This window comes from Nycticebus coucang, chromosome 2 (assembly GCF_027406575.1).
Source record: "Nycticebus coucang isolate mNycCou1 chromosome 2, mNycCou1.pri, whole genome shotgun sequence".
NCBI classification, from domain to species: Eukaryota; Metazoa; Chordata; class Mammalia; order Primates; family Lorisidae; genus Nycticebus; species Nycticebus coucang.
In genome coordinates this window covers 74977183-74991067 of record NC_069781.1, presented here as the reverse complement: position 1 = coordinate 74991067, position 13885 = coordinate 74977183, and the positions used below count along the sequence as shown (strand labels likewise).

The window sequence follows — 13885 nt, the reverse complement described above, 5'->3', positions numbered from 1 at the left end:
ACGTGGGATAAGAGATCTGTGATGTGTTTAATACATTTATCCTGATGGCTTTGTTAAGTGAAGTGAAATTACATTGAGTCTACCTGGCCTCATGTAAGGAAAATGGCATCAAATCCTGAGCAATGCAAAGGAGGGCTATCAACATAATTGAGAAAATAAGAGGTGAGTCTCTGAAAAGGCATCTGGGAGTGAACAGAATGTTGCTGCAGGAAGGAGCTAAGGGTGTAATAATGAAAATCAATTGTTCTCATAGGGTTGTTGTCAAAGGATGGGGGCTGCTAACACGTAGGAAGCATGATGAAACTGAACCCTTGAGAAAGATTCGCTTTTTCTTTGTGGGGAGCTAGAAGGTGACAACACCAGGTGTTCACCAAAGCAAGAGGCCAGATGCACTCTCAAAAATCCATGCCCGCTGCAAAGTTCTTATGTCAAGAAGAAAAGAACCAGAGTGAAAGTAAATACATACATATAGACAGGCAGACAAACCAAAACACACTTCTTCTTAACTTCTAGCAATGGCATGCATTACCTACTTGATACGGTAATACTTGTTTTAATGCCCAATCTCCAGTGTACTGAAATCTACTACACGATAGCGCCTAAGCTGTTTTTGTTTTATGTGCACAGGTGACCAAGTAACTCTTTTGTCCCAGGAAGTCGTAATATTCAGGATAACCTGTGATTACAGAACAATGAAACAGTTCAACAGGGCCACTTCTGGCCCTTTACTAGGTTCTGCTCCTGCCCTTGGACTTCTAACCCACAGACCGTAAAGCAAACACTTTCACCCTCCCACAATCAAGAGAGCCTGTCCTCACACTGGGTTTGGGGCTGGAAACTAGAAAGCTCCTGCCATTCTTACAGTGTCCAGATGTGTCCGCTGGTGCTTGGCACGGTCGCTGGAGTTACTGAACGCCTTCTGACAGCCCGGATGCTGGCACAAATACGGCTTCTCGCCCGTGTGACTCCGCAAGTGGATCTTGAGATTTTCAAGCCTTGAGAAGGCCTTCTTGCAACCTTCAAACTGCAAAGAGAAAACAAGTTTTGGTTGTCGAGAAGGATCTTGAATGCTTGAGTCTGGGGGACAGGGAGAAAAAAATGTCCTTAGTGTGTACTTAGCCTAAAACGATGAAATAAAATCCAAACGGTAACAAATATTACTTCTAAAAACATCCATATGTTTATGTGAATTGCATTTTTCCACTGAATATACATGCCACTTTCTGTACTAGATTTGGGTCCCAAACTGATTTCTGTGATTACATATGTCAGAGAAAATTTACTGTGAGCCATCTGGCTCAGTTAATAAAAATACAGTAATGTGTGCCTTAAAGAGTTATTAAAAAATTAACACACTTTTCCATTTCCAAATTGGTCTAAATTGAAGGAACTGGGAAGGAAGAAACTTTTTGACAACTAATAAACTAATAACAACAAAAAAGAAATCAGAGTTTTGTATGAGAAAAAAGGAGAATTGAAGATCTAATAGTCCAGGGGAAAAAAACGCTTATGTTCACTGGATCCATATGGTCATTAATATATTTGTAGGTCCTTAATATATTCATAGGTTTTTTTCCCCAATTCTCAGAAGAATGACTGTGTTAACGTACATGGTAAAGCTAAACTTCAGGAGATAAAATTTTTAACATGCTTTAAAAGTAGAAGCTGGAAGACAATTCATTACTGCTAAATCATTTTCCAAATAAAGTGCTGTAATAGTTTCATCTTTTTAATTTTTTTTTAGAAATTTTGTAATCTAATTCATGGAGAGAAAAATGGAAAATGAAAGGCTGAAGATTTCAATAAATACATCATTGGTTTGTTAATAATATTTATGGACAGCAAGATTTACTTAATGTCTTCTGTGGGCAAAAGATAAGCTACTATTACAGGGTCAAAGTGATTCCAATCCTTGAAATAACAGTCAAATAAATAAAATGTGTTAGGGAAAAAAACCTATAAATGAGGCATAAATGTGAGACAGGGATTTATCTTTTAATTCTCTCTTTGGTGCTAAGCCCCAGAATATTTATGTTACTTTGACAGTTTTAAGCCCATTTGAGTTTCCCATTGAAAGGGAAACTCAGAAATACAGAAAATTTACCAGTACATAGCACAATATGTTTAAAGCAATCAAGAAATACCACTTTTTAGAAATACAAGGGGCAGGGGTGAGAAAAGACAATATAAGTGAAGGAGGTAAGTTACAGCTGGTTTCCATTCAAAATTAACAGGTATAACTTAACTTTGCTGCAAGAAATTTTATAAAACTCCTGTTTTCCCTTGCTTATTACCATAGATGGTAGAGGCCGTTGTTAATGAAGGATGGAACCAGAGCGGCCAGGTTTTGGTTAAGGGAATTTTCATGTTTATGTTTAAGTAAAGGATGAACTAAGTAGAAAGAACAATTGAACATGTCATAACTTCATCTATTTAAGTTGTCCAGATTTTGCATGCTGGAGTATTTTAAGAAATTTATGAAAGTTGCACTTATTTTTGATTGAGAGTTATACATGTTTCACAGACATATGTTGGTTTATTTTGATTTTGATATTTTGCTTAAAATAATTTTGGTGTTTTCCTGATTTCTATTTCACATAAAAACAAATTTAGCCTGAACAGAAGATGAACGCTGACGAAGCCAACGATTTCAGCAGCGTGAAAGGCGTGTTATGTGACTGTCACTAGAGGGAGAGAGGAGCTGAGGGGCTCACTTCTGCAGGTTTTCCAGTGAGTCTCACCTTTGAGTATTAAAGGGGCTCAAAATTAACCCCCCCATTCATAGCTAAGAGACCTCTGCTGACCAAACCTCTGTTTTTAAGGTTCTCTTTGAATGAGGACTCAGAGTAAACTTTTGGAGCTCAGTTTATTTTACTTGGAACCACCTGGTGGACCACACTTAGGTCTGAAATGAGCTTGTGGTTTTGGACACACCAAGCCTGTAGCCTAGTTCCTAGCAAGGCTCTTTTGTAGGGTGGATTCTGTTCTGGGGCCAGTTCCAGGGATGCATACCCAGACCTGGGAAGGCCTCAGTATCCACCCCTTTCCACAGTCGCCTCAGATCGTGGCCAGAGAGAAAGCTGTATTGTTTCCCTACCAGCATGGGAGTGGAAAGAGATTAATAAGGCTTCTGTGAGTACCAGACAAAGCAAGACCCCCAGTTGCACCACAGAGTGATCAGAGGGATCCCAGACATATCCTAGACCAATTCAAATGGTCCACTTGGTGAGGCATAATGCCTATATAGAACAGCATTTCCAAAGTCTTTCTAGTTAAATTTCCAATTAAAACACAACTACTAGTCATTATTACTGTTAATAAGCAATAATCAAAGACCAAAGGCCTCAATGAATTCCAAGCAAATCAGTGAAAAATAAACATTCCAGAACATTCAAAGCATTAAAAAAGTCACTTATTCTTGCAGTATATTTATCTGATACTTCTGTAAATCTAGATTATAGACTTCAGAACCAAGAGTAATTCAATTTCAAATAAATACTTCATATCATAATATAGATTTTGGAGAGATAATTCAAAAGAAAAGGAAAAATATGTGAGAACTATTAATATGGATAAATATAAAAGTTTGGAATTAAATAAAAAGAGACACACTGAAGTCCGTTTTCTTAGAAAAGACATGAGGGTTAGGATCCAATGTTTTGCTTGACATTTGATCTTGAGTATCTGGTACAGATGTTGCCAGCAAATAGCACATAATTAATGATTCCTGAGTAAATGGACAAATGAATGACTGCCCAGGGCCTACATTTTTAAAAGACCCACACAAGTTCTCACTTAGGCTAAGTTCTTTTTTCCTTTTAATTCAGGGTTTTTTTAAATTTCAAAATATTAAGGGTTGGCCAGACGAGGTGGCTCATACCTATAATCCGAGCACTCTAGGATGCTGGGACAGGAGGATCCCTTGAGTACAGGAGTTCCAAACCAGCCTGAGCAAGAGTGAGACCCTGTCTCTATTAAAAATAGAAAAAAATTAGCTAGGTGTCATGGCACCTGCCGATAGTCCCAGCTACTCAGGAGACTGAAGCTGAACCCAGGAGTTTGAGGTTGCTGTGAGCTAGGTGGATGCCACAGCACTCTAGCCTGTCTCAATAATAATAATAATAATAGCAAATGGACCAAATGACTCCCCTCCACGCTGCTTCTCAATGGGAATGCAGTAGTGTATAAATGTGGGGTGTTCTGTTGGTCAGGAGGTCACCGAGGAAACTTGTGGGCACTCCCATTTCAGAACCAGACATCTGCTCGGTAGAAGATTAAAAAGGTGGGGATTTAAAGTCTCTGGTAAGAAGCTGGGGTTCTAAGATTTTGTCCTATTTGTTGTGGAACTAGAGAAAAACCTGCCCTGCTCTGGAATGGAGATGTTCCTTTCCAGTCCTCCGCCAGCTGCTGCAACGCCAGCCCATCTGACTCTTGTGTGAGTTAAAAACGTTTCTGTCACATGAATAACTTTTCTAAATACCAAATATGGAGAAAAATATGAACACTCAGACTGCAAATGACAATGAAAAGATTATCTGTAAAACAGCAAAACTCCAGCTGATTTCAGATGTCTCCTCTGTAACATGAAAGGCCTAAAGACAACAGAACAGTGTTACAGTATTTTTAGGAGAAAAAATTGAGCGTTCATCCCCCAGAGTTGTATGAATTAAGGCAGGAGAAAGACAACTTCAGGCAGGCAGGAGCTCACAGTAGGTAAAATATCCCTTCTCTCTTGTTTAAGTAATTCACTTGAAGAAACCATGCACCCAAGACCAGTCAAATCTAGTACCAAAGGATTGACTTGCTTGAAGACCTAACACTCAACTCATTACAGGAGTGTGGAGGGCACTGCACCTAAATGAACTTGTCAGACTAACGACGCGGTAAGACGTACAAGGAGGTGCTGTTTGTTTCTCTGATGGCATCTGGATGAAACTTGAAAGCAAACAATTTTATAATGAATCATTGTCATTCATTATGGGAATAACCCTATCAGTCAGCATAAGAATTTCCTCTTCCTCAGGCAGTTTTACCCTGAGAGTTATAAGTTCAATTAAATGCAAATGTATTAAAAAATAAAGTTAACATTTAGGTAGGCTTATAAAAAATTATTATGAAATATGCCAAAATTGGATTCTTCCAGTTTGCACAAAGGGATGCCTTTAATCCTTTTTTATTTTTGTCATGTTTTCCAGATCTTTACTGAGCATGTCTCCCCTTGTAAATGAACGAACAAAAGCGAGGACCACTAGAAATGTTTTCTTGGGTTTGGCCAGATGCTTTCTCACTGAGGTCCCTGAAGTCCAAGTTCATCCTGAGATGGAAGGTCCAACTTGAAAATCAACTGCCTGTGTCACTGCCCCGGACCAACTTCTACACAAAATTGACCGATTTCCTGTTCTCAGGTCCTATGCGTCCTGCACTGGCTGTGGAACTGTGAACCCAGGACCCAGCGACACACAACTGCATCTCTAGGCCAGAGTTTGCCTGGAGTTCAAAAACAAACCTTTTACAGGAGGACAAAAGTCATAACAACAAACTCTCAGAATCCGAGTAGGAAGCTGAAGGAGGAAGAATAGGATACAGGAGAGACAAAGGCAGGGTGATAATTTGGGGCACAGTGGCAGAAAAGGGGCCCCATGTTCATTGGGCATTTATTCTATGCTGAGCTCCTTACTAGGAATCTTCACCTATATTAGTAATTTTATCTAAATAATATTTTTCTTTTCCAACAAAGACTGAGGAAGCCCCATGGGCATGCTGCCAGTGTCTCAGGCATGAGGAGGAATAAGATGAATAAAACTCAAACTTTACTCATGTGAAGCTGCAAGCAAGGTCAATGCTCATGGCTGGGCAGGTTAAATACTGGTGTACCCCCAAGCTGCTGTGGTTCTCGAGGACATGGTTCCTGAACCAGTGGCATCAGTGTCACCTAGAAATTGGACAGAAACACAAATTCTCTGACCCCAACCCAGATCTATAGAATCAGAACCCAGTGGGCACTGATGAGTTAGTGAATGATGTTCATATTGCTATCACGGTCCGTTTTCTGATGAAAATCTTCTGACAGCAGTAAAGTGTTCTGCAGAATGTACCCATTTCTAGCTCACACAAGAGTCACATGGGCTGACATTGCAAGCAGCTGACCCAGGACTAGAAAGGAACATCTCCATTCCAGAGTAGGACAGGATTATCTATCCTGTTCCCGTAATAAACAGGAAAAAATCCCAGAATGCAATCTCTTACCAGAGACTCTTTAAATCCCCACCTTTTAAATCTTCTACCGGGCAGATGTCTGGTTCTGAAATGGGAGGACCCACAAGTTCCTCAGTGACCTCCTGACCAACAGAACACCCCACATTTCTATGCCCGCTGCATCCCTATTGAGAAGTAGCACTGAAGGGGAGCCATCCTATTCCATTTGCACATTTTTGTGGTTTTAAAAACACATCGGGAATAGTGCATGAAACTGTTAAGTGACAGAAGTGCATTGCATGAAGCCTTACTTGGAGAAAAATCTCTTTAACTCTGAGGCCGTTTTCAAGTAACAAACTCTAATTTGAAAGTTTAAGTTGCCTCAAACCTAAAGAACCTTAGCTTGCACCACTTTGCTAATTTAGAAGATTATTTCCTATTTAAAAGAATCATCACTGGACTATAATCACCATCTCTCTATATTGGCTTGATTACGGATTGTTGACATTAAGTGGCATTAAGATGACCTTTGCAATATTACTTTCCCTTTCTATTAGAGGCTTTTGTGTAAGGTTCTAAAAATGAAAGGCTCATTAGACACCATTAAAATGGGATTTATTCCATATGTGTAACCAGTAATTAAGTAGACTACCCCTCCCTCCCCTAATCAGCTACTTAGAGTGCTGAGAAGCATAAGTTCCTATTCAAAGCAGTAATAACAGCAAACCTTTCCTGATCAGGTTTCCATACCATTGCTAATGTCAACAAAACCCAAACAGAAAGGAATCTATGATGCTGGATATGCTTTTTAAAAATATACATTTGATTTCAATTAAGGTTCAGTGTTTACGACCCTTGGAGATATACGCTTTTACAATTTCATCAGTCAAGACTAATTAATCCCATTAGTGATGGGTGATGCTGTGATATGCAGAAAGAATTGACTGACGGATTATATACCAGTTCACATCTCCACACACAGCTCAAAGACGAAACAGATGAAAGGCATGGCTGGGAAGGTCAGGGAATGTTTTTCACAGGGTAGACAGAATCAAGGTGACTTCCACAGTTAAGTCCAAGAGTCTAAGTCCCCTTGTGTCAAGCACATACCTTCAAGGGGTGTAAATGAAAGACTTCTCCTGTGACTCAGAAAAAGATGGCTGAAGGACTAGCCAAGGGTCATAAATCTGACACATGTATTCAGCTGGGATTTAGTTCTGGAAGTTTCTTTCTAGAGCAGTGTTTCCTAGCTGTATATGCCTCTGAATCACCTGAGGGTCCTTTAAAATGAGAACAGAGGACATGTCTCCGCTTGTTCTTATCCTGATTTAGTAAGTCTGGGTGGGGTCGACCTGAAATCCTCCATGTCTAGCAATCTCCCAGATGACACTTTTAAAGGTTGAATATTTGAAGTTTATTCTTTGAGAAGCAACGTTCTAGAGATCATTAAGTGACCCTTTTGTTGAAAACGTACAGTTTGGCAGTGTTACTAGCATTTTTTCTCTGCAGTGGGTCCTTGGTCTATTAGAGACTTAAGAATGAAACTCTAGCTGGGTGCAGTGACTCACGCCTATAATCCTAGCATTTGGGAGGCTGAGGCAGGTGGATTGCCTGAGCTCAGGGTTCAAGACCAGCCTGCGCCAGAGCAAAATCTCATCTCTAAAAATAGCTGGGTGTTGTGGCAGGTGTTGTAGTCCCAGCTACTTGGGAGGCTAAGGCAAGAGAATCACTTGAGCCCAAGAGTTTGAGGTTGCAGTGAACTGTGATACCATGGCACTCTACTTAGGGTGACAAAGTGAGACTCTGTCTTAAAAAAAAAAATGAAACCCCAGACATATGAATAAATGATAGGACAAAGTTTGTTTATAGGGAAAGACACAGAAAGAAGGGTAACAAAGTCTCTGACAACAGCGGCGGCGGCAGCAGTGTGTGTGTGTGTGGGTTCTCAAGTGGGAAAAACCTGCGTGAGTCTTTTGTCTAGGACGGCGGTTCTCAACTTGTGAAAAAGAATAAAAGGGCTTGCTTTTGATAAACCAAATTGTGGCAGCTTCATCCTTAGAGTATGAAACAATAAAATCTAATTTTAAAATTTAGGTGGGAAGATTAAAAAAAAAGCAGAAGGGTCAGAGGGAAAAAGGGACAAAGAAGTAAAATGGGGCCATATGACTTAGCTGCTGCTTCAGTTGACTTCCCAGTTAGACACAGGACCCAGTCTGGGCCACCCTGGTTTCTGTCTCTACTGTGTTCTTAGTAGTACTGGCTGCTCTAGCACACCTTAGTATTTACCACATCAGTTTGTAGAAAGTGCTACATAAAGGATATCTGATGTTTAGAAGCTTTACAAAGTAACTAGTTTATGAAACCATTACCCTGAAGAATACAAATAATACAATAATCCTTCTTGTTTCATTCAGACTAATTCCACAATGAGAACAGAGGACATTCTCCGCTTGTTCTTGCTGTGTGATTTTACTCACTTTGCAGTCAAATCACCCTCTTGTCTCTAACAGAACATTGTACTAAGGAGCTTCTGTGTCTCCTTTTGGTTGCTAAAAGGTAGTATCTGATTTTGTAACATTTCAAAGGTTCTACATCCAGAATAACAGTAACCTTATTGGAAAATTAGTTAAAGTCACAATACGTTTTTTTTTTTTTGTAGAGACAGAGTCTCACTGTACCGCCCTTGGGTAGAGTGCCGTGGTGTCACACAGCTCACAGCAACCTCCAACTCTTGGGCTTACACGATTCTCCTGCCTCAGCCTCCGGAGTAGCTGGGACTACAGGCGCCTGCTACAATGCCCGGCTATTTTTTTGTTGCAGTTTGGCCGGTGCTGGGTTTGAACCCGCCACCCTTGGCATATGGGGCCAGCGCCCTACTCACTGAGCCACAGGCGCCGCCCAGTTTTTTTTTTTTTGTTTGTTTGTTTGTGTAGAGACAGAGTCTCACTGTACCGCCCTCGGGTAGAGTGCCATGACGTCACTCACACGGCTCACAGCAACCTCTAACTCTTGGGCTTACACCATTTTCTTGCCTTAGCCTCCCGAGCAGCTGGGACTACAGGCGCCCGCCACACACCCGGCTATTTTTTTGTTGTTGTTGTTGCAGTTTGGCCGGGGCTGGGTTTGAACCCGCCACCCTCGGCATATGGGACCGGCGCCCAACTCACTGAGCCACAGGCGCCGCCCAACAAGAGGTTTATTTCTAGTTAATCTGAGAGTCCTTTCTAACTTCGGGGAAGTCAATGCAAGCCAAACTGAATTTCCAAAGGTTCCAAGTCTCTAATAGATTTGCACTTGCATTTCCTATAATGACTATGGAAGTTTTCCTGCTCCTGGATTTGGCTGAGGCAGACTGAGGGGGAAAGAGGTTGTGATACTTTGGTCTCAATGAGTCAACCAATTCAGTGCATGCTACTCATCTGTTTTCTGAAGTGGCTTACGGTCCTCATTTATCCAGATTTTCTGGAGCTATAAAAAATGTTATAGAATTAATATAAATTTTTTTCTGTAATGTTTTCCTAAACTCTAATAAAGAGATTCCAGTTCCTGTGTTTTCCTTGTTATTCTGGTGTACAAAATGAATCAATTAACTAGCTCGTAAATATAACTTCCTGGCTTGTTGTGCTTCTTGTTTTTGATTAAGAAATATGTATAAAACAAAGGTCATCTAAATAGGCAGTTTACATGTTGCTTATTGGTTTAAGAGAATTTGTTGCTTTTTACCATTTTGAGCCTAGGGTAGGAGTTGATCCTTAAAAGAGTCTTATAAATGAGGTAGCAAAATAAACGAGGATTCAACTTACAAAATAAAAATGGAAAAACTATTTTAAAGAAGCTGCATGACAACGTAGAGAGAAATATATTATTTCTGTGCCAACATTTGAACCATATTAAATTTTTATGGAAATTATCAAGTGTCTGGTTTATAATAATTGAAAGGGTCTGAGGACAAATGGAACCTTATCATGGGCATGATATGAACAACTAGAATAAGAATACTCCATAGTGCGATGCAACACTGATATTTAACATGTGAGGTATCATACAGCCCTCTCCAGCTACTTGACAAATATAAGCTATGTTTCATATAGTCTTCATTTTGGATCAATACAATGCCAGAAAACAATAATTTTGACAATTATTGGTATGAGAGGGTAAATAATGGAAAACTGGTAGTGTGGGTGTTACATAAACATAACAGTAAGTTTTTGTTGCTGTTGTTGTTAATTAGCATTCATTTCATGAAATCTGTGACTATATATCCCTAAGAGCATGTATACTTTAGGGATTGACAGACAGCAAGAAATGCATTATGATTACAGGCCAGTAAAGCAAATATATTTTACGGTTATGTAATTAGTTTTGCATAAACATGCGTGTCTTACTTCATTTTTGTTGCTATAACTGAATACCACAGACTGGGTAATTTATAAAGAATTTATAAAGTTTATTTAACTCATGATTCTGGAGGCTGTGAAGTCCAAGGGCATGGCAGAAGCTCCTGGCAGGGGTTTTTGTACTGCATCATAATAACATAGAAGAGAAACAGAAGGGAAACCTGGCATGTACAAAAACAGAGGCAAAGCATAGGGGGCAGCCTTGCTTTATAACAATCCCATCTGGAAGTAACTGATCCATTCTAGAGAGAGAATTCACTCACTTGCACGAGAATTAACTCAGGCCTGCAGAAGCAAGTCCTTTCAATGACCTAATCACCTCTTAAAGGTTCCATCTATCAGCACCACTACACAGGGGAATAAATTTCTAACATAATGAATTCTGGGGGACATGCTCAAACCACAGCAATTCCTAAAAACAATGAAAGTATTTACTGTGTGCCTGTGGTTTGACCACCACACAGCCAGGTATAATTTCATGTTTACATATCTGCGTAAACAGAATACTTCTATGAAGTATATATGAAGCACATAAATAAAAGCAGCATGCAAATGCTTTACTATTCTACATTAAAGAAGATAATTCTTTCAAACTTTTAAAATACAAGCAATATGCCAAGTGACCATTTCCCTGCTTCACAAATGGACCGTGTACGCACTGAGCTTCTTACACATTCAGCACTTTGTCAGGTTCAATTCTACTTTTCCTGCATTCATAGTGCTTTCCAAGAGATGGACATATACCCAGAATAATTTTGGAATCTTGTCCCACCTTCTCTAACACTCTGATGTTTTCTATATACTAAAGGTCAGATGAGAATTGGAGAGGTAAGGAAACTGAAAGAAGTTGGGGAAATGATCCTCTGGACTTCACGCAATATTTTTTTGCATTTTTTTAATGTCAGAAATACTGTCTGAAACTCCAGTTTCTCTGAGAGGTTTAGCTCAGAAATACACAGTAGACCCTCCATAGTTGACAGCCTCCCTACATTGACCACCTCAAGTTCACCTAATTGTCATAGAGCAGACATGTACCCCATGTATGTACCAGTACAGGAGGCCTAATTCCTTATGTTGGCCACCTCTGTATGGTGACCAGTTTGTTACAGTCCCTTGAGTGGTCAACTTACAGAGGTTCTGCTGTACTTTCAACTTTCAGAAGACAGGGATAGGTGAAGTAAAAGAGAACTAAGTAAGAGAAAGAGAACTAACTAAAAGGAAAGAAAAAGTAGGAAAAAAACAGAAAGAGAAAGTGACGCTGCAGATGAAAAAAGAGAAGGGAGAGGATGAAAGTGAAAGAGAGACACATGGCTTAGCATATACGTGATCAGACTTGTCCCTTCTTTGTCTCCCCATCGCTCCTGCCTGGGCTCCAACCCAGCCCAGCTGTCGTCCCTTACTCCAACAGCATGCTGCTTTCTGCCTTTTGCCTTTGCATGTGCTACTGCTTGCTGACATCTTTCTGACCCTTTAGCTTGGTCCCACCTCCTCTGGGAAGCCTTCCTTTTGGCTTCCACCAAAGCTCAATGGATCAGTACCCACACATGCCTACCACACTTTGCCTGTCCTGCAAACACGTGGAGACACACAAATTAGATTGTTTCCCCCAGCAGGCTGTGAGCTTTATGAGGACAAGGTACTGAGTCTTATTAATACTTTTATTGCCAGCACTAGGTACAGTGGCTGGCATGCAGTCAAGCCATCATAGCTTATTTGCTAAATAAATGCTAAATGAAATGGAGAGAATGAACTCTTTGTAAGAAAGCATATTGATTTCCTAGACTTCCTTGTGTAGAAAGCTCATTAAGGCCTTTTAATTAGGCAAGGCTAGTGACTACTCCTGATGACATCAAATGGTCAACATCGCAGAAGCTATAAAATGTATTTATGGGTTTTAGATGGTGCATTTTAATGTCCTATAGAACTACTATAAAATGTATGTTTAATTATCTCACTATTTAACCATGTGGGGGAAAATACTAATAACAACATGGTTGTATTTTTTGTGGCTGAGATGCATTAACTTCTTTATTGATGTTCTAAGAAATTTGTAGCAATGCTGATGAAGCGAGTGAACTGTTTTCCTACCACACCCTTTTCCAAATTTGAGCTAAACACACAGATCCACTGGGAACATGGTATTAGCAATAATTCAAGGCACATAAATGTGTGCCTTCTTCATACATAAAGGAAAAAAACTTTTGAATTGCCTTTTAAAAGCTGAGCTAATAAGCTTTCAAATATGCCAGGAAAGAACTTCTCATCAGAGTTTTTCTCATGCAAAGAAAAAAGATCTATTCCATCTTGCCCTCAATTGCCCTGACTCAAGTATCCCCAAAGAGCAGGCCAAAAAATTTCAAATTCCCCATGATGCGTGCCTCTATCAACCATCCTAAAGCCAGCCTCTCTGAATGGGAGGCCAAAACTCCAATCCCACGTCCCCAGGTACAAGTACGCTTAGCTACAGAGTTTGCATTCAAAGTACAGGGACTGTAGCAAGGCCTTGGCTCTGTCTCCCTCGTTGGCAGCAAACTTGGCTGCCCAGTAATTAATTGTCTTTGCCTACAAAGATGAGAATTGCCACCGTTTGCCTTCAGTTTTATTAAGAATTGGCATGCTTGGTTTAACAGAGCTAAGCAATATATTTATTTACTATGGTGTTTCCCAAAATGATTGCTGAATTCTGTCATCTCTTGACTGAGAAACTGTTTGCGGGTTGAAACAGAATGTATGCTAACATACATACAGCAACACAAACCTCCAAGACAAACTGTTTAAGGCAATTTGCTTATCATATAGGCACATAGGTGCAAATATGTACATATGCATTTGGGGGTACAGCCACGGCCACACACTTTAACACTTGCACACATATCCCACACAGATTCTGTAATAAATGTGTGTGTTTAAGATCTGTGTGCAGGGGTGTAGAAGCATCACGAATTTGCCAAGAAAGAAAAGGAAATTCACACACGAAGAGAATAATTTACCATAAATTGGCCCACCCTGAGTTGATTCCAAAAAAATGGAGTGCAAATGCCAAATTTTTAATGGCTTTTGCTATTCCAGATCTGGCCCTGACAAGCTTTGGAAGAGATGCAAGTGGGCAGGAAAGATGGGATTAAAAAATTATATCTTAAGCCTTTTCACTTTCAAATGTAAAATTTCACCACTGCGATGGGGGGTGGGGGTGGCAGGGATATTTTCCTTACACCATGCTTTTCGCAACAAAAAGCCATTGATTTCCATTATGCATCACTTAAATATAAATTCTGTACTTCTTGTTAAAAGTC

General features: G+C 40.0%; 1 protein-coding gene across 3 annotated transcripts in view; it reads right to left on the bottom strand.

The window, feature by feature from the left end:
- Window positions 1-13885, bottom strand: part of GLIS3 (GLIS family zinc finger 3) — a 488198-nt gene that overhangs the window by 103969 nt on the left and 370344 nt on the right. For all 3 annotated transcript variants that reach the window (XM_053573749.1, XM_053573755.1, XM_053573759.1), the window contains one exon: window positions 863-1024. In XM_053573749.1, the coding sequence (XP_053429724.1) occupies window positions 863-1024 (162 nt within the window). The remainder of the gene's footprint in view (window positions 1-862; window positions 1025-13885) is intronic.